Source organism: Melospiza georgiana, chromosome 3 (assembly GCF_028018845.1).
Source record: "Melospiza georgiana isolate bMelGeo1 chromosome 3, bMelGeo1.pri, whole genome shotgun sequence".
Classification (NCBI taxonomy): domain Eukaryota; kingdom Metazoa; phylum Chordata; class Aves; order Passeriformes; family Passerellidae; genus Melospiza; species Melospiza georgiana.
In genome coordinates, this window is record NC_080432.1 from 30,908,977 (window position 1) to 30,935,381 (window position 26,405).

At 42.3% G+C, this 26,405-nt stretch overlaps 1 protein-coding gene across 4 annotated transcripts in view; it reads left to right on the top strand.

The window, feature by feature from the left end:
- The first annotated feature begins 17,729 nt into the window (after window positions 1–17,729).
- Window positions 17,730–26,405, top strand: part of SUSD4 (sushi domain containing 4) — a 78,841-nt gene continuing 70,165 nt past the window's right edge. For 2 of the 4 annotated variants that reach the window (XM_058019755.1, XM_058019759.1), the window contains exons 1-2: window positions 17,861–17,934; window positions 18,098–18,253. In XM_058019755.1, the coding sequence (XP_057875738.1) occupies window positions 18,133–18,253 (121 nt within the window). In that variant the 5' untranslated portion in view covers window positions 17,861–17,934; window positions 18,098–18,132. Of the gene's footprint in view, window positions 17,759–17,851; window positions 17,935–18,097; window positions 18,254–26,405 lie in introns of those variants that run through there. The other 2 variants (XM_058019758.1, XM_058019756.1) reach the window with 2 other exon arrangements.

Here is a 26,405-nt window from a genome sequence, read left to right on the forward strand (position 1 = left end):
GTGTACCAAGTGTGTGGGTCTGCACATGCAATGCCTATGTGTGACAGTGTGCACAGCTTTGAGTGCACACACAAGTACTAAAGTGTACACATGTTGTGTGCATTATTTTGTGCATGTGTGTTAAATTTTTCTCTCAGGTATGACTAAGTTGGTGTACAGCCCTGTGTTTGTGAGTGTGCACAGCTTCTGCAACTATGAGCATAGCCCTATGTAAGATATGTGTGTTGATAACATTACACATACTAGTGTGCACAGATATATATGCTTGTGTTAATGTACACAAGTTGTTTGGACAAGCAAGTCTCGTGTTTCTGAGCATGTGTGCATTGGTAGAGACTGTATGTAAGTGAGTGTCTCTGTGGCACTCACACGTGTGTAAACGTGTGCTAGTGTGTGCAAGTAGAGTGTGCGCAGCTCTGGGAGTGTGTGCAGGTGTGTGCTGCTAACAGGTACCTCTGTATGCCAAGGCTTTATACCTGTAAACAAATACCTGTGTGTCACAGACATCTTTTCATTAAAAATCTTTCCTTAAGATTTTTTCCTCCTGAGAAGCTGAGAGGCCTCAGGGAGAAAATGTAAACCACGATTGTCTGCTGCTGTGGAATGCAACAGGTGCACCTGTGATTGGTCTCATGTGGATGTTTGGAATTAATGGCCAATCATAGCAGAGCTGGCTTGCACAGAGAGTCTGAGGCAGCTGCCTTTGTTACCATTCTTTTCCTTTCTATTCTTAGCTTAGCTACCCTTCTGAGATGAAACCTTTTCTTCTATTATTTTAGTGTAGTTTTAATGTAACATATATCATAAAATAATAAATCAAGCCTTCTGTAACATGGAGTCAGATCTATGTCTCTTCCCTCATCCTAAGACCCCCGTGACTGCCATCACACCTGTGTGTGTGTGTGCGTGTGTACTAGTTCTGCACATACCCCTACATGCAGACATGGGCTGAGAAACACGGCTCCCAGAAACACGGCTCTGGGTGCATGGCTCTGTGCATTTGGCTGCTGTCTCACCTGAGAAAACAAATGTGTGTGTTTGTGTGTGTCAATATATATGTATCACTATTGAGCTCTACTGACCAGAAGAGCCCCTAATTCCCTGTGTACTATATGTGGAGTTCAACTTAGTTTATAACAGTACTACAAACCAACCCATTCAAACTGTTGTTATTTACATTCTTACCTTGTGCCTTAATTTTGTTGTAGACTTGTTAAAACATATAAATGTATACTGTACTTTGTGAAAGACAAGTGAAAACCTTGCTACTCTAACTGCTTTAGATAACTGTTTAACATTTTTGAATGGAAAATTTAAATTGTATTAGTAATTAATATAATTGTGCTATGAAAATTGGAAGTATCTGTTAAGGGGAGGAACAATGAAAAACATTAATTTGCTTAGAACAGAAGTATAGTGAGAACCAGAGAGCAAGACCAGGTACTCTCCCCTGTACTCGCCACCAAAAAGATTATAATAACCCCGCTGCAGGCAGCAATCCTGTAGGCATGGAAGGTGGGGGTAAAAGCCATACTGGACCTTTATTCACAAATTCTACCAATTATTTTACTTAAAACCCTCTTCCACTGTCCTTGCCCATATCAACATATACTATTAAAAATGAGTTAATTACTCGAGCCAAATAACTTAGAAAAAGGGGCACTGTTATAGACGGATAATGAGATGATTTGCTCTCACAATTAAGGGATAATTATTGTGTGAATATTAAGAAAACCTTTAGTGATGTATAGTTACATTATTGTAGTTTAGGTGTCCTCTGTTCTCCCCACAGTTTCCTTTTCCCCCTGTATTGCAACCATCAGACAGCTGGGGTTGTCTAGGACAGGTAAAAAGAAGGTGTGCACCTGTGCCCCTTGCACGGGGCAGTTGGGAATGGAAAAGCTTCTTGCTTAGGGGGTGTGGCATGGCAACACCTGATCTCCAATCAAGTTACAAGAAAGCAGTCTCCACTGATAAATTGCAAAAAAAAGCTGACTGACAGACTTTGGGAGGAGCCAGTGATGGCTGATGCAACCCCCCCGCCCCCAGGGGTATAAAAGACTGAGCATCCATCTTGAAGATGAACTGGTCATGGGGTATCCACAAGGGCAGTTCTCAGAACTGTTAAATTTTCCTTATATAGTCCTTTTGTTGTGTTTTTGTCACGGTTTAATAAACCTTTTTACATTTTCAGAGTGAGCACTTTCTCACATCAGATAATTGTAATAATATTTTTGGATATATTCCGAATAGCCCACAAATTCTTATGAATCAAAGTGCCTTAGTCAGCACTGCAGCTTGTTACCATTAAATTACTATGATATATAATCCAGAAGGTAGAACCTCTAAATCTTTTGAAAGGTTTGTTCTTCTGACTAGTAATTTAACAATCTTAAGTAAGAAGCTGAGATATAAGAGATTTCTGGCAGAGAAATAGAAAAGAGGCAATGAGAAGTGTCATGTATTCATCTGAATCAATTGTAGTGTCTAACTTACATTTCTGTAATGAATTATGAAAGGTGAAAGGATTTCTCTCATTTTCCTTTAAACTAACCTGAGATCAGACATTGTAATTAAAACTCCATTGAGTATTGAGCCTTGGTCCCTTTTTTTTTTTGTATTGTGTGTAGTTTTGTATCTGTATTTTTCGTGTGTTTGTGAAATATCCAGTGTTTTTTTGGCATGATAAAATATATATGAAATTAGGATTTTAATGTACTGCATGTGCTTTGTTGCATTTGTTTTCTGTTTCCTGTCCATGCGTAGGGAGATAATAGAATGATTATCAGTATTTGATTAATGTCTTCAGTACTCCCTTACATATCTCTTGAGGTTTGCTCTTGTTAGGAAAATTAATCCACAAACATCAGAGGTTTATGTCCAAAAAGGAGACAGAGGAGTTCTTTTACTTTATTTGAATAAAGGGAGTGGCCATGGGGCATTCCCCGGGGGGTCTCTCAAATTTTTGGAGGACTCAGCCTCCCTTTTATTCCAATTTCCTGGCCGCATTTCCCTTCTCTCTTTCCCCATTGGCTGAGGTACTTGAAAGGTACAGACTTCCCGATAGGCCTGATACCAAAGATTTCCCTTTAAAGTATAACCCTTCCTTTTCATTTTTAATTCCTATGGAATTTAGGATTTTCCCCATTGTTTCTTTCATCTTTCAATGTCCAATTTAATCTATCAGCTACCTTAAAGCTTATTTGTAAAAGCATATATCTTTTTCCATTCATCAATCAGTGGAATCCTTCCAATTGTTTCTTTTATCTCTCAGTGCTAGTTTTATCTACCAGTAGACCCACAGCTTGTTTGTAAAGGCAAATCTGCCATTCCTCTCACTCTGTTTGGGTTTCCCACTGTCTTTGCAAATCATAACCTGAAAGCTTGACACAAAGCCCAAAGAAATAAATAAGCATATTTCTTTGGCCTTGAATCACTGAAGAAGTAGACAACCTGCTAACTCAGTACAGGGGCTGGGTCAGGCAGCTTTTAGCTTTGCTTTTCCTATGCAGATATTTTTCCTCTGAGAATTCTGTAAATGTTGCCTAGAAACACCTGTGCCTCAGAAACATCTGAAGCACAGCAAAATAGCCATAGAATCAGGTATGTGGAAAAGCCCATCTGTTCCCACCAAACTAAATTTGAGGAGACAATTCCCACATATTTGTACTAATCAGAACACTGACCAATTTTTTTCCTCAAAGGTGTTTAACGGTGTCTTGCATCTCCCCTAAATTTACCAGTCAGCCTCAAAATTTTAATAAGTGCAGTGCATTAATATAAGACTCTGCTCATTCCTGAATAGATATAAGTAAAGGGTTTAATTACTAAAATTATGCAGTTCCAGAAATCATTTTATGAAATTATTCTTCCCATTTGCATTCAGAGGCTGTCTGTATGGTGAGGCGCAGTAAATGGCACTGAACTGTGGTGGAATAATTTCCGGTGCTGTAACTCTGCCTGAGGACCGAGCACCTCAATGGTTTCAGCTCCCAGCAAAATGAAACCACGGGGAAGCGCTCTGCGTGTAAGGAGGGCTGAACATAATGTATGGCTTTTGAAATCACTCTCCTTTCAGTTTTATGGATGGACTTCAGATCTTGGTGTGGATAAAATGACTTCACAGTCATAATCCAAAGGGAAATGTCTCTGCTTTCAGTGAAGTCCTTTCTGTAACATCTTTAGCCATGACTGGTGCAGAACACGTGCCTTGCAGGAGAACAGTTCTGGATGATGCCTTAATTAATGTGCATCCTCTCTAATCTGCAATGGTGTCTTTTTATTTCAAAACTAATTACTTCATTATGCTTTCCTCTGCTAAAAAAATCTTGGGTGCCTGAATGAGACTGCAAACTCTTTGCAAAGACCAGACCACATATAACGAGATCATGTTATGTTTGCTAAATAATGTATAAGGATAAAAGGTTGTGAATAAAATATGTGCTGAAGTTTTGTAACTCTGGTTATAGGTAAAATTTCACAATTTATCCTGCATTTGCAGTCATAAATAATCATTTTGCTCAGATTTATAAATAAATCATCAGCTGAAATACAACCTGCTACCCTAACAGTCTCAAGTGTTGGAAAAATAATTTCTGACTTGACTATGATGGACTGAACAAGAACTCCTGCATTCAAATAAGTTACAAGAAAATTTCACAGTCCCCCTTTTCTTCATAATCTTTGTGTAAGGAAAGAGCCTCAATGTCCTTCAATACTATTCTGAAGGCATTTTTTTTCTAAAAGTTACAAGCATAACTTTCTAACCTTGAACACTCATCCCAAACAAATCCAGTTTGGACCCTTCTGTTACAGGTGAAGCGAAGTGGTCAGCCATGGAATGGTAATCACTGCTTGCCAGTATTTACAATGGACAAAAATAAAACTGACTTTTATACATTTTTCGTGTTTCAGGACTGGTTTCCCACAGATGAAGAGAGTGAGAGTGAGAAAAAAACCCAGAAGGAGCAAATGTGATTCCAGTGCTAAGAAAGATGACAGCATTGCCTGAAAGCCAAATTTTGGGGAAAAAAAAATTAAAGCAGTAATTAGGAATATGCAGTGATATACAATCAATAAGTAAGGGCAACATATAACGATCGGTTATAGATGAGAATTTATGAAGGAGGGGAATGGAGGAGGGACAAAAAGACGTGACAGTGAAATCTTTCCATTCCTTTGATTTGCGAAAGCAAACAAACTTCACAACTTTTTTTGAAATTTGTAATGCCAGTATGTTTATTACAGAGCTGGACACATGAGCTCACTGCTCCCCTCAAAAGACATGCATACCTCTGGGAACTCCAGATCTCTCTCTCAAATACATATGCCTGCAGTTTCACAATAGGTTCATACATATTCATTCTACTGATTTTGCATGACATTTGCTGCTAATTCTTCTTCATCAGAAAGAATTCCTGGGTCAGGCTGCCCTCTCTTGTGACAGTCTCTCTGTCTGCCTCCCCTATCTCTTGTCCTTCAGCTGAAGCAGTTTCTCTGAGCATAGGCTTTTTGTGAGAACAGGCAGTCAGACTAAACAGCTATGTTTGCAAGCTTACAGTCTTAACTATAAGATGTACATTTCACCTAAATGAAAATGGATTTCTACTTTGGAAAATTTCCACTCTGTCTCACCTTTCAGGCTGTGCACAAGGGAGTTTGGGCTTTTCTTTAGGGGCAAGACAGCCCACCATTCAGGCTGGTGGCTGCCCTCCTCAGCATGGAGAAATCCCTTTGAAAAAGGGACTATTTGACTATGAACTTCTCAATAGTGAAACCAAGCCTGAAATTTGCAGCTCTAAAGAAGAGAAGGACCCACCTCTTAAGAAAGGAATATCTGTTTCTTCCTGCCCTTTCCTGTGTAGGACTGAGCAAAGCCTTTTCCACCCTGGCACAGGCTTCTCCCTTCCTGCACAGGAGCTCAGCAGAGCCAAGCTGCTGGCAGCGGCTGGCAAAGATGCGGGCTCGGGCTCAAAACCCTCCTCTCCTTGCTGCTTGATGCAGGAGCAAGCTCAGCCAAGGCCTTCTCTGCCCAGCAGTGCTTTACCTTTAGTGCCACAGCAGTGATGAACACAGAGGTGGCTTGAGTAGGTTCAGATCACACAGGCCACCAGCTCAGGCATGCCCCTGTGACAGAATAGAATCATAGGATCATAGAGTGATCATCTTGACCATCTAGGGGTCGTGCCCCTGCTCAGCCTTCTCAATGCCAGGTGGTCCTGGAGCTGCTCAAACAAGCTTCTTTTTAATACTCTCAGTGTGAGACATTTGAAGGCCTTGCTCTTGCCTTAAAGAATCTTGAGTGCTTCAAATGTGGTATTGAGGTATTTTCATGAGAAAAAGTAGTTATGAAGGGAATCCAAATGAGGATAAGGGGGAATCCAAGTAAAAAAACCTCTGAGAAATCATTGTTTGTCAGCTGAAGTTGACAAATTCAATTTGGAGAGCTGGAAATCTTATTTTCACATGGAAAGTAACCAAGTGTTTGAACAACTAACACAAGTAAACTGGATGTCCTGGAAACTTGTTTTAACCAGACACCAAAGAGCTTCAGCATACAAAATATATTTGGGCCACTGAGAGAAATAGAGAGGTCAGGGACACATGGAAGTTCTGAGCTGATGAAGATGTAATTAGCATTAGATTTTGAAAGCCTGTCATGTGAAGCTCTTGCCATCTCATCACCACACATTGTCCCATCCCTGTATTTAACACCTGATGCTTTATTACACCTAAAATGTACTGGCATTGCTATACGAAAAAGAGTTAGTTTGTCTTTCAGTTTGTGTTTTACAGTTTAAACAAAACAATCACATATAAATAATATAACCTTAACACCTAAGTACAGAGAAGGTCAAAGCTTTAAATGGCCCTATACTTCATAGAAAGGAATAATTAATATTATGACAATTAATCTGTTGAGGAAGACTAAACCTGGCTGGATTTGCTTTTCATTAGCAAGCATGAAGAATTAGATCACTCCCATGGGGATCTAAATATCTGAAAGTCATCTTATACATGACAAAAGAAAAAAGCAGAATTTCTTTCTCTGTACAGCTAAGCTAGGTTTCACCCATTGCTCAGGGGAGCTATTTTCCCTGGAGGATGCAGTAGACCTTGTGCAGAAAAGGCAGGGACATAAAGAAAAGAGGAAAGCAGCACCATTTCAGAGATCTTTCCAATCCATGCTGTTGCCACCTGCAACAAAATGTTCCTGCTGCCCTCTCCTTCTCCAGACCGTGTAGGGCTTGCTCTCAATCCCGTGTTTTCTGTGACCAAAAAGATTATCACAAGGTAACTTGCACCAGTTCCAATTATTTCCTTTTTCCTTACTCTCTTCTCCCCCTTTCTGTTGATTTCCACCCACAGCTTTGCCTCTATGCACCAGAGAGGACAGGGACAGCCACCAAAGTCACAACCTGATGCATAACCTTCAGGGCTGGCTGGACCTGTCCTGACCTTCTTGCACCTCTCCTTTTCGGAACTGCTGACATAATTTTTTAATTTTTGGTTTTTTGGGGTTTTGTTTTGTTTAGAGAATAGCTTTTGTTTTGCTAAAGGAGAATAGCTAATCGAACCTAATCTAGTTTAGTCTTCAATTCAAGCTAATCCTCTTGTTGCTATGAATTTCAGGGTGGAAACAGCAAGCAGGAATGATGATCATGTATTTTCCTGACAGCTTTATATTTGTTATTATTTCACCTGATAAGAGCTGACAGATATAAAACTACAAAAATGCATCAGCAAAAAGGAAGAAAAGGACCACATGCAGGGAGAAACCTGGACAAACCTGAACTGTTGCCTGTACTGAGAGCCAGATGAACAGCTGATAAAATTGGCACAACTCAGTGGTAATGTGGCTACAGCAGAAGAGAGTTATTTTTGTGTCTGTGAAAAAGGTAGAAAATAAACATGGAAATTAAAGATGAGAACAGCTCAAATCCAAATCATTGCATCTTCAAGGTCTGCTCATATCAAACTCTGTCTAGGATATTTCTTTCTGCTCCCTTTCTTCTGGCTGCACAAATTCACACTATATGGCTTTTGCTTCACATGGGCTTTTGTGAACAATTTTGGAGCCCAATACTTTGGTTCTTAGTATGTGCATCAGAACAGATGCCAGAGGAAGTTACAAAAATTCTAGTGTAACACTGACAGAAATATCCTCTTGCAGCTTTTCTATGGTTTTGCTATGAAATGAAGTTAACGCAAATTGCTCTGTGCCCACCAAGAAATATAAAAAATGTGTAGACATGGAATACCCAAGATGCATATAAATTAATTCTTAATTCTCTGAATTCAGATTTGACCATATATTATGAAGCTAGGGTTTTGCATGTCATTTAATTAGGACTCAATATAAAAAAAAATCTCAACATCTTAGGAAGTTATGGTGCAGCGCTATAAAATTGTGACATTTTAACTTTTTCTCTTATTTTACATTTAGGATTGTAAAGGTACAGATATTTGCACTGGAAGGGTTATCAACCAGCTGCTCTATTTTTTGTCACAGCTTTTCATAGAATATGTTTGAACACATCTGCTTCATCTCATTCTCCTCTCTGATGCAGACTCTGCTGCGATTCCTTATTCTTCTCTCCTCATGTCCTCAAGGAATACATAAAGCTGATCTTCATGCAAGGAAAAAGGTAGTGTGCAATTTTTTACTTCTCTACATGGCTTAGTTAAATGCTTCCAGGCAAACACACTCTGTCTACATCAACCCTGCAGAGAAATGAGATGCAAGGACGAGAATCCAAGGGCCATGGAGGCTGATTTCTTCTGCACCTGAGTGGAAAGCTCAGCTTCTCTGTTTGGACAAAGGAAGGCACATCCCTTCTGGTTTGAAAGACATTCTGCTAACCAGAAGCATTGTGAAAGCTTCTGTGAATCCAGCATCCAGAGGTACAACCCTAGCAACCAAGCCACAAGATCCCTGCTGCCAGGGCTGAGCTCACAGCCTGAAACACAACTGCAAACTCCTGGGACTTTTTGCTAAGAGATAGTGAAGTTCCTTTGACTTAAACTGCAGCTGAGCTGGGGTCTGGAGGCTGAAATTTTGAATGCAGGTACCTTTTGGTGGAGCTGAGTCTGAAAGACTTGCTTGTAGCTGTAAGATCAGGCAGTGGTGGGAAGGAATTTGTGTCTTGCTGTCTCTGTGCTGCCTATGCCAAAAGCACTGTGGCACTCATGTCTGCATCTGCCAGACTGATGAAAAGGTCAGAAAGTGGGATTTGGGAACTTTTCCAGGGAGTAAATGGATGAGGGTGAGTACCTTAATTTAAACAGACCAGTGAGTAATGAACCTGTAACCTGGAGGTGAAAGACACTGGGGTCCTCTTATGCAGAACTTCAGGTATCATAATGCAAAGGAAATGGACTGTGCCAAGTCTACTGTGGGCATAGGGAAATTCTTCATGAGTTTATACTTAAGGGTGATGAATACCATTCAGGGCTTAGAATGGTGTTGCAAATCAAACACTACATATTGTATTTTGCATTTTCAAGTCTCTTCTTGTCTGGAGGGATGAAATGGAAAGCACTCATAACTGATTTAAATTGTTTGAGCTCCTGGAATTGTTTGTTTTATATTCTTTTGCTGGAAATTAGTTTTCTGGAAAGCAAGGGCCAAATGTAGTCACAGAACTAGTGGCAAGTTCAACTTGGCTGTAATCAGAAGAGTACAAAAATCTCCATGCGTTCAGCTGAAGAACTGGTCTTACAGTGTGATTTGGTCCAGTTCTCCAATTAGCCAGGTATCATTTATTTCTGTGATGTCCTCTAAACTATGTCAATGGAAATAAAAATAAAGCGTGGTTTTCTCTTAACTAAAATTTTTCATTACTTATGTAGGTCAGTAGGAAACAAAAAAGTAGTTCAAACTCCATCCTCCTTACATTGCCAGTTTTTCTAATGAAATGTAATTAGCACTAATTGGTAACTACACTGATGGCTGGTTATTAATGTGTGTGTATTGGTACCAGATGTGAGTTTATGGCTGTCAGTACTAATGGCTCAGTGAAGGAAAGAGAATTCTCCTTTCATATTCCTGTCATTTTCTTCAGGGTGTTCCCTGCTCCCTTCAAACAAAAGTGATTATGTTTAGGGAAGAGAGAGATTTTTAAATCCTGACTGTGTGAGAAAATGAATGCCCTCAGCTCTCCTTTCAATTTGGTAGGAGTTGAAAGGAGCCAGCGCTATTTAACATCTGCAGAATCAGGACTCTGCGCTTTTAGGACTGCTTTTCTTGAGCCATCATAACTGTTATTGGTTCATCAAAATAATTATCCTCCTAATGGCTTACCTGTTTTTGAAAGCACATTTATGAAGGAAGTCTCTCTTATAAGCAGTCACCTTAAAGTATTCTGTTTAGAATAATTGCTTTCCTGCAATCCCTGCAATTACTGTGTGTCCAGCAATCACCCTCTTCAGGCTAAGGTAGGTGAGAGAGCTGGCCTTTTTAGCCATTAATGGAGGGAAATGATGAAATCAAGGTTTCCATTGCAAATCTACCCAGAGATGTGTAGGGGGTCAGTCTCCTGCAGAATCAAGCAAAGGCAATGTCATGGTGAAGAGGAGGGTCTCCAGGAGTATCCTTCTGGGCACCCTTGGGAATAGATTGGAAAGCACTTTAGAACTCATTAATTCTTGAATATTAACTGTAAGACATCACCACTAACATCTGAGAAGACACAGTTTTTCTTGGCAAAGCATCTATTTATTCTTACATGGTTTAATAATGGGCACCTTCCCAGAATCATCCATGCAAACAGGTTTTTTTGTGAAATATCAGCTCATTAATATTTCTAAGTTAAAAGGGAAATACGGTGTACTCCAGGTATGAAGGAAGTGACTGAATGCCTTATCTGATATATAAGGGAGTTCAACAAATGAGTGTTTACTTGAAAATGCTTGAAAGCTTGAGCCTGTTTAGAGTACAAATAGAACAGCATATCTAAGGCCATTATCTTTCATAAGGACACAACATGGTCATTATGAATCTTAGCCCTGAATAGTTTTGCACCTTCCAAGGCATTTGGAACTCCCTTTAGCAACTCCCTGCATTTTGGAAGATGATGCTTGAGGTCTTTTTCTTAATTTTGTGTGCAGAACTGTATTTACACCAGTAAAAACATGTGAGCTTGAGGCAGCAACAACTCTTCCTTCTGGCCAATAAAAAGGGAAGCTGGTCTGTGGCCAAAAGGTCTGGAGGATGTTTTGCAACAATATGTACTTACAGTCTGGATTAATGTTCTGCAGCCAAATCTCAATGCCAGTCATTGCCATTTTATATTTTAAAATAATTAATTGCAGACTTCTGTGTTAAGCTGTTTTTTTCCCCAGGGACTGACCACCCCTTTGCTCATACAGCTACCACTAACATGCCCTGGGGTCTTTTTTTTTTTAAAGTCTCACACTGTCAAATATAAATTCTCTCTTTATCCTCAGCTACAACCTTCACCACTTCCTTTTCACTCCTTTCTGGAGTCCAGTTTAAGGCTGAAACTTACGAACCCAACAGCCACATTGTGGGGGACGGGATAGGTATAAGTTTAATTGTGTTAGGAATTCACGTCTTAAAAAAGGAATTCACTAGGCTGCAGTAAAATATCTAAATATGGATAACATTGTAATTAGACTAGTGAAGAGATTTTTGCTTTTATTTCTAGCACATAAGTCTCAAAATATAAAATGGAGACATGACAGCTCACTGATTTACACTAAAAATGTCTCTTCTAGCAGGGCTCATACAGCAATACATAAAATCATCTCAGATTAGAATTCAGCTAATTAGATACAGAAAACACATATTGACAAGCATTCTATCTAATCTTATAAAACATACGTAATCGTAGTTAAAGACTAGTTCATAAGAGACAAAGAACAAAGTTCTATTCATGCTAACTTTCTAAAGATATACATTAAATAATTTTGTTGCTATCTTAAAGCTAATTCTATAGAGATTTATTGTGGTTTGTCACGTTTACTGCTTGGGAAACTTTTCTGCTTGTATGGGAAACTTTTCTGCTTGCATGGGAAACTTTTTTGCAATGCTAACAAAACTCTAATCTAAGGCTTACATACTTCTTTTAACTATTTCTTAAAAATCTTCTAACCTTATGGATTCCAACACACATCACCAGGACTATTCCTTCTGGCCTTGCTTTTGAGCAGGTAAAACATGCAGAAGGAATATCCTAATGTGATAATTAAAACCCCCAAACACTTAATCTAATACCCAATATTTTGAATTACATTTTGCTAGCAAATTAAAGACGCCCATGATCACTCATGCATGCGATGGGGCCAACCAGAGTGTTAGGTACCCAAGAATTTGGACAAAACCTCCTTTCCAGCTGACTCTTACCACAGTGCCCTGCTTTTGGATGGGATAGAGCTGATTTTCTCCTTAGTGGGTGGTAAATGCTGCATTTTGAATTCAGTATGAGAACGGTCTTGACAACACACTGATGTTTTACTTGTTGCTGAGTGGTGCTTATTCTAAATCAAGATTTTTCTGTTTCCTATACTCTGCCAGCAAGGAACTGCACAAGAAGCCATGAGGGAGCATAGCCAAGAGAGCTGACCTGAACTGGCCAAAGATATTCCACACCATAAAGAGTCATGCTCAGGACATAAACTGGGGGAAATTGGCCAGGAGGGACCAATCATTGCTGGGTATCATTCAGAGGGTGGTGAGCAACTGTGTTGTGAATCACTTGTTTCTCTTGGGGCTTATTCCTCTCTCTCTCTGTCCATCCATCTTTTTCAGTCTAATTATTACTATCATTGTTATCCTTACTATATTTTACTTTGTTTCAATTATTAAACTGTTCTTATCTCAATTATTAAACTCAGAACTTCAGAACTCATGTTCTCTTCTCAACCCATGAGTTTCTTCTCTTTTTTCTCCAGTTCTCCTCCCATTCTTGTCAGGATGATGGAGGACTGGGTGAGCTCATTTATTCCCTAGTCTTTTTTTTTTTTTTTTTTTTTTTTTTTTTTTTTTTTTTTTTTTTTATGAATTTGTTCCCTTTGAAACAATACCCGTCAGCAGTTCTGGAAATAGTTTAGTCCAGATACCTTCCCAATGAGCAGTGTGAGTGTGAATGAGACTACAGCAGATTTGGCTGCTCCTGTTCCCATTTTGGTCCTGTTTTTTGAGCATTCTCAAATACTTTCACATGCTATGGCAGCAGCTGTGCAACACAGGTTCACGTTACAAGGGCACCACTTGGTCTTGTGATGCCACAGACATCCAAGACATTGCCTTGGATGCTTTGAAAGACAGTCCCTACTTCTTGACACAGAGCGAAAATTATTATATTGTATCCAGGATTCAAGGCCAAATGCTGTGTAGGGTGGGCATGTCTTCATACTCCTAGTCCTGCGCAGAGTCAGTAATGCTGCTCTTGTGACTTGGTTTGGAGTGAGGTGCCAATTTTTGGGTTGGATGCATTTAACTGAATTTTCCAATCTAGCTTTTTATCCAGTACAGACTTCAGAATAAGATAATCAACTAAAGGAGGGCATGTGAGAAGATAAAAATAAGAGAATGAAGCAGATCAATGTGTATGGCAAGACAAAACTAAAATCCTGCAACTACAGGAGTTATATGCACAATTGTTTATTCTCAAGGTGATTACAAAACCCCAGGAGAAGATGAGCTGTAAGCCCACAGCCAGCCATAATCTGGCTGGGATGCTCACCCTGCACTTGCTAGAAACAGCTAGGAGCTGACTGTATGCACCAGCTGGAGCAGAGCTGAAGCCTCTTCCTCCAAGGAGAGTGAAGCTGGTCAGGAACACCTCTCACCACATGGCAGCACCCACAACCTGTCACAAGGAACATGTGATCTCCCCCTGGTCCCACCACCACCTTGATGCTCGTGGGCTCAAACAACAGGAACCTGAGTCTGGAGGGTGCAGATGAGCACTGGCACTTTTCATCTTCATTCTGAGAGGTGGCATTTTTAGCTGCAGAAGCAGTGCAGGGAGATGGAAGCAACTTTGTGAGTACATATGAAGCAAGGAAAAAAAAAAGTCACATAATCTCTTGGACTTGTTTGCAGCATGTCTGTATCAGGACCAGGGAGGGTTTATCCCCACCAGAGGCAATTCAGAGTTAGTCCCCACAGGTTTGAGGCTCATCTGTAACTTGCTTAAAAAAAATAGGGGAGGAGCAGCCAAATGTATGAAGGCACAGAAATCATGACATCTGGGTGGGATAACCAGGGGACAAATCCTCCTGTATTTTACAGTCTGTGCTATGTAACAGCAGCTCAGAGCTTCAGGCCCAGCCCACTGATCACTGCTCTGGCCCCACTTCAGCTAAGGAGCATGCAGTAAAATTGATTACAGATGTCAGATTTGGTCACAGACTGGTTGTAGCCCTTCAGGCAATCCATCCATCCCTTCCAGAAACAAAGTCCAAGCCAAAGCAAAGCAGCTCCTTCCCCTCTGCCTATCTGTGGCTGGGGTTGCTTCAGGCTTCATCCTCCTCCACCTTTTGCTGCTCCTCACTCAGTTTAGGCTTTCCCAGGCTGCAGAAGTCCTTCCCTGCTCCTGGCTGACATAGATTCCTGCTAAACTCCTTCAGCCACTGGGGGCCAAACCCTTTAGCCACTGTCACCACCTTGCACACACATGCCCTGCTCAGCAAGAGGAGAATTTTCATTAGGATTTTGAAGAAGAGCTGCTGCACAAGAAAACCTTGATTTCTTGGTGCTGTTTGGAGCAGGGGTGCTCCCACTCACATGGGGTGGCTGACAGGTGTCTGGAGCACTCAGTCATCCTTCCTCAAGCTGAATGGTGTCAGAGGTGCAGCTGCACACGTGGGGATAGAAACAAGGCAGAAACAAAGGTTAAGTAATACCTATCAACACTGACAGATGAGTTGCCTCTTCTTCCTGAGAAGTGTCTGGGTGCTCCATCCACACTGAAGATAGACGTTGCATCCAGCACTTTGCATTTCAATTGATGGAGAACATGAATAGTGTTAGATTGCTCAGGACATTATCTTTTGCTATTTTGATTTCAAAAATGAAAGCTACCAAATCAGTACCATAAAGATCCTCTTATTACAGATAACAGGAATTGCTGCATTATTGCTCTGTCCTACCACTTGTAGTACTCAATGGCTTATTGACTCTGAAGAACATCTCTATCATGTAACTGTGCCTGTGCTGTGTTTGCATGGCATATGAGAGCTATTACTGCTCTGAACTCCCTCTTTGGGCTGGCTGAGGGCATAAAAATTGACCTGATCAGGAAATGACGCTTGGTGAAAATGCTCTATAGTTTCCAAATTTTCCTGTTTAAAGGGAGCAGCAAAATTCTCGTCGCTGAAAATTGGCCTATACTTCCCTATTCTTAGCAGAATACCTGCATTTCACTGTGAGATGCCCATTTTCTCCAGGGGAGATAAAATACTATGCTTCTTACAGTGGCCTTTGAACTGATACATGATTTGAACTAAAATCTATCCTGAAGAGCCTTAAGTTTTTACTTGGAGGAATGAGCTGAGACACATGAAAAGAACTTCAGTGTTACCAGTATTTATTATTAACTTTGAAGCATCAGGATGTGTCGGTTTCTCGGCTGTTTTAATGACCCGGGAAGGCTCGGGGTGGCCTTGGGCAGCCCGCGCTCCAAAGGACGAGAAGAGGCTTCAGGTTTTTTCTTGGGCTTCAGTGTTTATTATTTTTTTTTACCTAAAAGATTTTCTCTTGGCCCAACAGAGGTCTGCACAGCAAGCCAGCCACGAGCACACTGAGAGCCCCCGGGGCGGTCACTTATCTTTATACTCAAAACTACGTATACAATATTTACCTATTTCCCCCAATACCTTTTACCCTTATTGACCAGTACACCTTTAGTAATAACCAATCCCAAAGTGCCAACATCACCACAGAAGATGGAGGCCAAGAAGAAGAAGAAGGACAGGACACGCCCCAATTCGTCCATCTTACTTCTCTAGACCCCCCTGTACAGAGATCTTCAACCCTGTGTTTCACACTCTAATTAACTTATCCCTTCACCATTTACCCCAGTGAAATCCTCCCATCCTCATACAGGTTTCGTCTCCCGTGCAGGATCAAAGTCCAGCCACCAGACACTTCTGGCAACATTCCAGGACCTCCGAGCCCCCCTCGGTCACTCTGCACATCAGTCCTGAGTGCTGAGATCCCACAAGTGTTATGTACAAAAATTCGGTTAATAATTTTTTGTGAGAAAAAAGTTACAAAGAGGCAGCCAGATCACTGGCCCTGCCCAAGTTCTGCGCGTTTTGTTATTGTAATCACGGGTCGTTGTCGTTAATGGTTGTTTTTGTATTAGTAAAAGCCCTGGCTGGGGCGAGTTAATGGCCCTTCTCCTGAGACTGTAACGGGTGGGGACCTTCCCAAGGCTAAGTTGTACCTTTCCCAGAAGAGTGAAGACGCTTGAGAGAGTGGGGGGGGTTATGCAAAGTGCCTCCCAAGACCAGAATGCTTTGTGGGACCCCCGACTCCAAACCCACGGAGAAACCCCAAAAACAACGAGCCACCTAAGAGTTGAGAGACTGGAGTGATGTCTGGACGTGAGGAGCCGAGTGCTAAGCCTGCAGAGACGCGGAACACCTTCGGAGCCTCTCGCCCTGACCATGGGAGTCGACCCCGGCGGTGAGACCAGGCCGACCTAGTGGGAGGGGTACCATCTAACGGGGACGTCATGCTCTAAAGGCTTCCACGAGGACCGGATTCCCCTAGCTCTGCCCCTGGTGGACAGAGCTGTGCATATCCTCCTCCTCTGAGTCGCCCTGAGAAACGACGGGACGCTGCAGACCCGTCGAGCCGCCCAATCCTGAGCTGATCACTTTTAATAAAGGCATTAAAAAGAGAAGAAGTCTCCTGGCCCTGTTTATTTCAACAAGGATGTGCTATGTCCACGTGCCTTTGGGTCTGTGTTTGTACTAAGCATAGGCATGTTTCATTTAAATGTGTATTCTCTTGTCCCTGGCTTTGTTCCCCTTGCTGTGTCTCAGGAGTGTGCCAAACACTTTAATCTGCTTAGCAGAATCCTTTTCAGCTAGAGGACACCCTTTGCTACCTCTGGGCAAGGGAAGAGGTGCAATGCTTAGCTGTGGAATGGCACGAGGAAATACAGAGCTACCACAGCTGCTGGAGCCACGAGACCGAGTCTCTGATTCAGTGATTCGTGGCTGTGAATTTCACAGATTCACTAAATATAGCTGGATGATGATTCGTAACAGTAACTTGCTCCAGCCGGCAGGCCCAGGCGTCCTGCGTTTCCCCAGAGGCAGCTGATGGGCGAGAGTGCTCAGGAATACACCTTCCCACTCCCAAAAACTGTGAAAGATGAGGCACTGGCACCAGCGCTGCTAAACCGTGTCTCGTATCTAACGCTCTGTCTACGTGACAAAGCACAGGACACTCCAAAGATGCTCCGTCAGTGCTGTGCACCACGAAACCCCGTTTGAGGTGAAAATGAGCAGAAACCACCGGGAGCGAAGCCTTAACTTCCCCTTCCCCTACCCTTGGCAGTGTTGGGGCGCCTCCCGGCCCGGGACAGGGGTTGCCCCTGCGGGCCGGGCTGCCCGGGCTGCACAGCGGGAGCGGCAGCTCGGCCGTGCGAGCGGCTGCCATGCGTGCTTGGCGCGCCGGGGCTGCCCGCGGCTCGCGGCTCCCCGCGCCTCCGCTCCACGGCGGCCGGGCCGGGCCGGTGCGCGCTGCGGCTGCCGCTGCCTGCCCCGCTGGCAGGTAGGGCCGGCCGGCTGCGGGGTGCGCAGGAGTCCCTGTGCGCCTGTGTGGCGTGTGAACGTGTGTGAGTGTGCGTGTGCGCTCCGCCCGGCCCCGGCAGGCTGCCGAGCCGCAGCGGCGGAGGCGGCGGCAGCAGCCGCGGAGGTACCGCTGGCTCTGGCGGGGGGGCCCCGCAGGTAGCGGCGGCGAGGGTCACGGCCAGCGGAGCCGCGGGGCCGGGAGGGCAGCGGAGCGGGCGGGAACGCATCCCTGGGGGGGCGGGGGGCGGCTCGGGGGCCACCCGCGGAGCCGGCGCGGAGCCCCGGGCAGCGGCGAGGCGGAGCGGATCTCTCGTTGCAGGTGGCGGCGAACCGGATGCCTTTGGCGGGCAGAAGATGTGTCATGGGAAGCAGCCGAGCGGCGGCGGTGCCCTCCTGGCGGCGCGGCGGCGGGCGCTGGCCGCGGCGCTGTGGCTGCAGTTGGCGCTGAGCCTCGGCCCGGGGCTGGCGGCGGGCGGTGAGTGAGTGAGGTGCCCTGGCCCCGTCCCCGGTCCCCTCCTCCGCCCGGCCCCGGCCCGCGCCACCCCATCCCCAGCCGACCCCGCAGCCCCGACCCGAGGAGAGCAGGAAAGTTCCCCCCCCGCGCCCCCCACCCCCTCCCGCGCCCCCCACCCCCTCCCGTGCCCGCCGCGGGGACGCGCAGCTTTTGGCACCCTGCGTGGGGACCGCCGGCAGGAGGGAGCGCTGGCTCTCTGTAAGTACTGCTTCATTTTGAAACAGCGTAATTTTTTTTGAATCTAAAGCGGAAAAAAAAAACAAAACCAAAACCTTGCCCCGCCGTGGTCCGCTCCGACATCTCTTGGATGTCTCTCGGTGCAAAATCCCCGTGCAGCTGGGGAAAGCGGGAATTTGGGGAGAAAGGTGGCGATTCGGGTTTGGAAATGCAACGTCCTTCAGCACTCTCCTAGTGGAGGAGCGACCCAGCCTTATTTGGCCTTTTTAATTTTAATTACCTTTTTAACACTATAATTTAAATTATTGAGGCTGTGAGACATTTCAGGAGGTACTTTTAATTACAAAATAGTTTTAGATTGATTTCATAATTAGACTTGGATTACTGGAAAATCCTAAAGTAAACTGCTTTGCTGCAAAATGAACTTAGCTGTGATATGAGAGCAGCTTCACATTCCTACTCCAGCATGGTAGTATATATTTGTGTTGGGGGAATAAGCCATTTTTATGATTGCATCACATCACTAATGGCAGGCAGAGCCCGATATAAAAATTGCTTGAGCTTCTACTTCTCGTGCCAAAGATTTATGCCAAAATTTTCTAACTTGAATGCCTAAGCCACAACAGCTCTAGTCCAGATGTGTTTTCTGTCACTGAATATGGACTTACAGGAGTATGGCTGAAGAGAGCTTCAAAAGGTCATCTTATCCATCCTCCTCCTGATTCAGCCCTATATTTCTCTCTGGAGACGATAATGCCATTTTCCAATAGAAATCCTGTGACTGCAAATGTGATTCCAGCTAAAAAAGCTTTTAAACCGTTGCAGTCACTACATACCCCTCTTTAGAAGTCAATGCCTTTTTATTTTTAAGATTTATTTTATTACAACTGTGCAACCTTGATTTCCTGGGCAGTTCATGTTTCAGTGTCGTGGCGCTATACAGCCTGTCCTGTGCCTTTCTTGGGATTGGAGTTGTGCGTGCTTCTTTCCTTCTCTAACCTTCTTATGGCTCCATTCATAAAAATGAAGCTGCTCCAAGGCCCCCTCCCCCCTGAGGCTCTGCATATCCCACAGTTTGATTGTCAGCACTTATTTGGCCAATTAGTGCAAAAGGTTCTTCAAAATATGGTTTATATCTCCCTCAAATTGAATAGTTTTCATCCCAGCCTGCAATAAATTGTTGTGCGGTGCTGATTGTTACTAATGCCACTGCCTTTCACCTCAGTGGTGTAACTAATTCTGTATCAAATTTCATTTGTAAATCACTTTAGTATCTTTCAATAATTTGGGGGTATTTTTGGACAGAGTCTAGGAAAAGGCAATGCACTGAATGATTGTTCATGGACATAATCACTAGTGAAAAACATTCATTGCTGTTCTGTTTATTGCTATTATTTTCCAGTGTGGTTGTGCTCAGAAGGTAGGCACTGTATAAATCCCAGTGAAGGTATAGTCCTTTCATGTGGTAGAATATGCAGTTGTTGGGTTTCTTTCACCCTGAGTCATTTGAGTGGTAAAAATAATGAGCTTTGTAATTAGAGCAGAGGACTGTCAATTAGCATCCCTCCTATTTTAGGCTCTCTTGTATCTGTGAGCAGGCTCACTGTACTTATGTAGCTTGCTGTGTTTGCTGTGGGGGCTCAGCTTTCAGCTCCCCAGCCCGTGACCCAGAGTTTGGGAACTCTGTATGCAGCTGTTGACCAAAGTTGTGATTTTCTGGTACCTTTGAAAATTTCATTTCTGTAGGACTCATTTTATGGATCTCTGTATTTAGACACAAGGCACGTGGCATTACTGACTAGTTTGGAAAATGTAGCTCCAGTCTCCTTCTATCCTCTCATTATCTGTTAAATGAGGATAATCATACTTCTCTCAGAGATTAGAAAAGAGTTTTGATGACATTTAATGAAAATACTATGGAGGTGGAAAGAATTAGTTTCAAAAGCTTTAGAAAAACAGCACTGACAATATGCTGAAATAAAAACTGCCTCACATATTAAAACATTAAAATGAATAATTTAGGGTTATTTTTTCTAAAAAGCAATCTACAGCTTATATTTTGGATCCCATTTACAGATTCTTCCCTTCCTTGGCTGATACAGGATTTGTCTCCTGTAATAAATCCTGTAATGACTTGTGTGTCTTCGTCTACCTTATATCTGACTAAGCTCTATTGATTGTCACATTCTACCATTTCACCCCAAATCAATACTACTTATAACTCTTTCTTTCTTGTCAATAACCCTACAGAGAATAACTTTGTTACACTTTGACTTTTGCAAAAGTAAATCTAGCGAAAAAATTTGCTGTAGAAGTGAACTCAAATGAGCAAACCTTTCAGCTATCAATATCCCTCAGTCATCCCTGATGTATTAAAAACTCTGTTGCTACTGAGGATAAAGTGTAACTCTCATACTTAGCCTGCGGCTTTCATCTAGTCATTTCTCTTTACAGAATCATTTAGGTTGGAAAAGACCTTTAAGATCATCGAGGCAAGTGTTAACCCAGCACGGCTGAGGCCACCACTGAAGCTGGCCCCAAGTGCCACATTTACACATCTTTTAAATGCCCCAGGGGTGGCTGACTCAACCACTTCCCTGGGCAGTCTGTTCCAATACTTGATTTCCCTTTTGGTGAAGAAATTGTTTCTAATATCCAGTTTAACCTCCTCTCGTGCAACTTGAGGCCATTTCCTCCTGTCCTGTTGCTTGTTACCTGGGAGAGGAGACCATCCCCCACCTTTCAGGCTACACCCTCCTTTCAAGTGGTTGTAGAGAGTGATAAGGTCCTCCCTTCAGCCTCATTTTCTCTAGGCTGTACCTCCCCAGCTCCCTCAGCTGCTCCTCATCAGGAGGTACAAAAAAAGGACAAAGCAGGAGCAGGTTGAGAAGTCTGGTATGAGGAGAAATTAAATGTGTAATGGATGGAGCAGATGACAACTTACCCTGGAGTTTTAAGGTATTGTACAGAGTTCACTGTGAAACTAGTATGGAGAAAATAGCTGTCATGATGAATTTTTACATATATTTCAAATTCCTGCAACTATATTAAAATAGTGGAGAATGATGAAATCTCAAAGGAGAAGGAGAAAAAAAGTTCAATAAGCTTCTGGTTTTGAGATTTGTTATGTTGTCTTGTACCCAGATGTCACTTGAGCATGTGTCTGCTTGGTTGTCATGGGTCAGTTGGGTGAACTATGTTCTTCTGCAGGGCCCAGTGGGGAGTCTCAGGCCTGCAGCACACATCACCACAGGCTTGGAGGGGGCCATGACCTCATTTTGCCTCCTGGCCTCGAGCAGTGTTAGCATTCTGGCTGTATTTCATGGTGTGTTTCATCTCTTTGACGTTCTGCTGCAGAAATGCACACTCCAGTTCCTCCAAAGCCTGGATGGCTTCAGTTTTTCTGAACTTTTCCGAAGTTTTTCTTGTACTTTCTGGATTACTGGTAATTCAGACCATGAGCTTGCTCTCATGGAACCACTTCTCTGTGGAATGTGCCTCAACTGGCATTGAACAGAACTGAGGAATATCCTGTGCCTTGGAGCTCTCCTCCTGCTCAGACATCCTGGGTTCCTTTGTTGTCATTATAAGATGATGCTGTATTATATTCAGCTTCTGGTTCCCTGTAGCTCCCAGGGCAAAAAATGCGCTCTTTTTGGCATTGTAATCTGTTGTATTGCACTTACAGTAATCAATTTGCGGTGTTTCCCTGGTTGCATGTTCTGCAGGTGACATCCCTGCACATCAGTAGTGCTTTTGTGCAGATATGCTGGGAAGCACATCATGCACAATTGCAAAGAAATCTGGCATACTGTGAAACCGTCAAAAAAACTGAATATTAGTGATTCCATGAAGAACAGTGGTGAAATTCTTTCTCTACACTAAGGCTGAATTGTTACTGCTCTGTGATTGTATTATATTTGATTGAAATTTTGGTTATGCCATGGTTATGGTAACTAACCATTGACTTTGGATGTAGTGGCCATCAAAATCACATCCCTCAGGTTTTTGAGGGTAGTGGACTTGTTTCCCTGGGGTAATATAAGTGTTTGATATGTGATGATGATGATGATGCAGGTCTTTGATAGGGTTGACTTTTTGGTAACCTGCAGTTGTTTCTGGCAAGAAAAGCCAGCCAGAGATTTGCCATAAGTACCTTCTATGTGATTTTGGGATTATAAAGAAGGTTTTCTGAAAACTAAATGTTTTCTGATACCCTCTCACTAAGTCTGCAGGTAATGTATTTTACTGTCTCCCTCTCAGTGCGTCTGCTTTTCTTGTCAAGCAAAATAGACGTTTCAGCCTTGAGTTCCTTGTACATTTGATGGAATCATCAGTTCTTTTGTAGGATTTTCTTAACCTCCAGCTTATTGGAGAAGCTCAGTGTTTTGAAAGGATAAGATTTTTCCCACAGTGACAGGATCTTAGTCCCATATGTACCTCATGCAACCTCTGTTCTCAGCAGTTAATCACTATTTTGGTGCTGCTCTGATTGCAAGTGGCAAGGCTGGTGACATCAGAGCATGACAGTTCATCATCTGTCTTATTGGCACATCCATCTGCCTACAGACTTGAGAGACGTGGGCATATTTGATAGATTAATCTTAAATCAGTTTCTTAGCACTGTGCTAGAAGGAGCTTTATCAGTGATGTGCTGTGTCATTTGGAGACTGAGGTTAACTTTTGCTTTGCTGCTTTGCTCCCTTACTCCCAGGATTGCAATCTTTGATCTCTGTATTAGGGATGATTACAACTTTAGGAGAATTAATTATGCTTTGCTTGATTTTCTCATCTATAAAGTAGATAAGCGATGTATTTTGTGGGCATGTTATGAGGGAGTTTGAGAACCTCCCAAAGAAAATGTTACCAGAATGAGAAATAGAAATTTTAGCAAGCATAAACTGAGCTTTATCAAAATAGAAGGTTCTTTACTATTCATTATTTTTGTTGTTACTATTTGTGGGGTTTAATAATTAAATATTCTTACCAGAATTGGGAAAATGCTCTATTTTTTTACTTTTACAGATTCTTATAGATTTTTTTCTACAGGATTGATCATGTACTCAACCTTTTTTTTTCAAATATTATTTGAACTCTGATTGCAGTTCATTTACTTTTATAACAAAATACACAGTATTAGAAGCAGGAAACCTTGCACTTGTGCTGTGCATTTTCATGAGGTTTTCAGCAGGAAAAGGACCACAAAATATGGCCTGAATTCATATTTGCTGTGTGCCGGTGCAAATGTGAATGAAGGCTGGGCTGCATTTACTGGTGAGCATTGCTTAGTCAAAAAATGAGCTCGAGGGATAAAGTGATGTAGTGTGTACAGTTTGATTCACTAAGTGAAAAAATTTGCTTTGGTAACATATTAAGGGACTGAAGATACAAGGATCCTAACAAATTCAGCAATTTAACTGTGAAACTGGCATCTCCTCACTTGGTTTTATGTCTCCTCAGCTACTTCCTTCGAGGTGGCACAAGCAGAGCATTATGAAACCAATTACGGGCTGTACATTTATTAATTCTCACAGTGGTTTATAACAGCAGTTTTTGGTGTCCACACTCACCATCTATCTCACTGCCCTATTGCTTTTGGTGGCACCAAGCTTGACCTTTTGCTTTGCAGAGGGGGCTCCCAATGGCTTTTCCTGAACAGCTGGACTGTTGATGGGATTCATCTGAGTCAGGATGTTTCTTTCTCTTTGTACTGTAAACAGTGGAAGTGGTTGGTGGTGCCATCTGTGCTCACTGAGATCCTGTGGGGCAAATGTGTTTCCACATTTGTGACCTTTGATTCTTTTAAATTAAATAGTGTCCATCCTGGGTTGCTCTTCTGCTTGTTGTCAAGCATTTTTTTAGCTAGGGAGAGTCTAGAATTTATCAGGAATATTTCTGTATTAATTGATTTTGTCACTGATGACCAACTTCAGAAAGGAGTATAGGGGCTTTTCTGCCAGCACCCCTGCTTACTTTTGATAAACCTATCTCATTAAACCCATAATTTGACAAATATTCTTGACTGTGGTAGCTTAATAGTAACAACAGTAATAAAAATGTGACTTTTTTCATGTAGTTCTTCTCATCCATGGAGTTTAAAGCACTTTATAAAGGAATGTAAGTTTTATTATGCTCCTTTGTAGATGGAGAAATGACTGTAGAAAGATTAAATGTCTTGAAGACGCATTTTACATAAGAAACAGATGTTGCCATATACAGGGAAGAGATACTTTGGATCTTCATCTGTAACTTTCTTCTGTAAATAGAATTTAGGGGAATTCTTAATCCACATTTTTATAATATGGTCTCTATAATAGGATTTTTTGGTTGTGACTGTCTTCTAATTGAGATGAGCAACTGATTTCCTATTCACTTAAATTGCTACTTAAGCAAATCAAAGAGAGTTTTTCCAGCGTGATTTATTTCTGAGACTCCTTTATGTCTGAGATAGCACATGGCATTTTTCCAGACACCAAAAACATCTTCGGAATAACAACAAAAAAAAGTAATGAGTTAGGGTAGAGCCCTGAAAAATGGTATTATGCAGGTTTCTAATGCTGTAAAGTCCATATTAAGAAGAAGGGTATTTCTGCCTTGCTCAGTCATTTGGTTCATGATCACAGTTTACACAAAAGAGCAACATTAGAGAAGTACTGCTTGTGTTTTAAATTAATTCTAACATACTTGAACAGTTAGAGAGGAAAAGATCATTGCATGGCAGGCAGCTCCATGCAGGCTGTGGCTTGAGTGCCATTGCCTTATACTGCCTGTCCCTCTTTGGAAATCAGTGGATGTGTAATGTGTTCCCATAAAAATATGGATTCAGCTTAAAAACGTTTGCTCATGGAAGCATATGATGTAATGCAGAGGACATAGAAGGATGAAACAGGTCTGCTCCCTTGATCCTTTCTGCACATGGTGAAGCACAGGTAAGGGTGCAGCAGAGTTTCTGTGTTGAGCCAAATTCTTTAACTAGAAAAATTTACAAACTGAAAAGAGGAAATAGCTTACAATAGCCTGAGGAAGAAAATAGGTTATGTTACTAGGGGTTAGATTATGTAGAAGTTGGGTTATCAAGGGCATCATGAGATAATATACTAAAAATACACTCTCTTGTACACTGCTAAAGAAAAAATGAGATATGGCATGTACATGAATCAGAGGAATCGTTATATCACTGGGCTCCCATTCCAGAGACCGAGAGAAAACACTAAAAAGAAGAGGTTGTCTTTGAAAATGCAAAGCCTTCAGATCTTTTTTAGTACTGCAGAAGGGCAGCAAAACTCATAGCTGTTTATCTGTCAGGAGGCTGGAGAAAACCATACAGATTCAAGAGAAAAGCTGTCATACATGCTGCGAGGGAGGAGAAGATGCTCAGAAAAAGAAGCCTGTAAACATGGTGTCCTGTTCTCACTTCTGTCATTAGTACCAGCGAGTGTGTGCAGTAGAAAACTATGGAACAGAAATTTCATTTCCATCTTTCAAGACATGGGACAACACACTTGAGAGCAGAGTCACAGAAATAGGACTGGAAAAGAGCTCAGAAGTGCCTGTAGTTTCTCCTCCTGCCCTGAGCACGGGAGTCACACATTTACCTCAGGCATCTTACCATTTGAGACTTTAGGTTGGAAACTCTACCATCTATCCAAATGCTTCATTCTCAAACCTTTATAAATGTTTTTGTCTAGTCCAACTCAAATTGTTATTGCTGTAACATACGACTCTGAGGATTTCCATCTCTAATGTGGGATTCCCAAGTGTTACTTCCTCCACTGTGCTGCTTGTCAGTAGAAATCCATCAGTGCTATGTCTTGGGCCATCCTGACTGCTGCTGTCATTTTCCTGGGTCAGGCTGGAAGAATGAAGACTGCCCCAGCAAAGAGTCTTTCAGAAGTTATGGATTATTTAACATCCTGGGACCTGAAGTTTAGCTGGA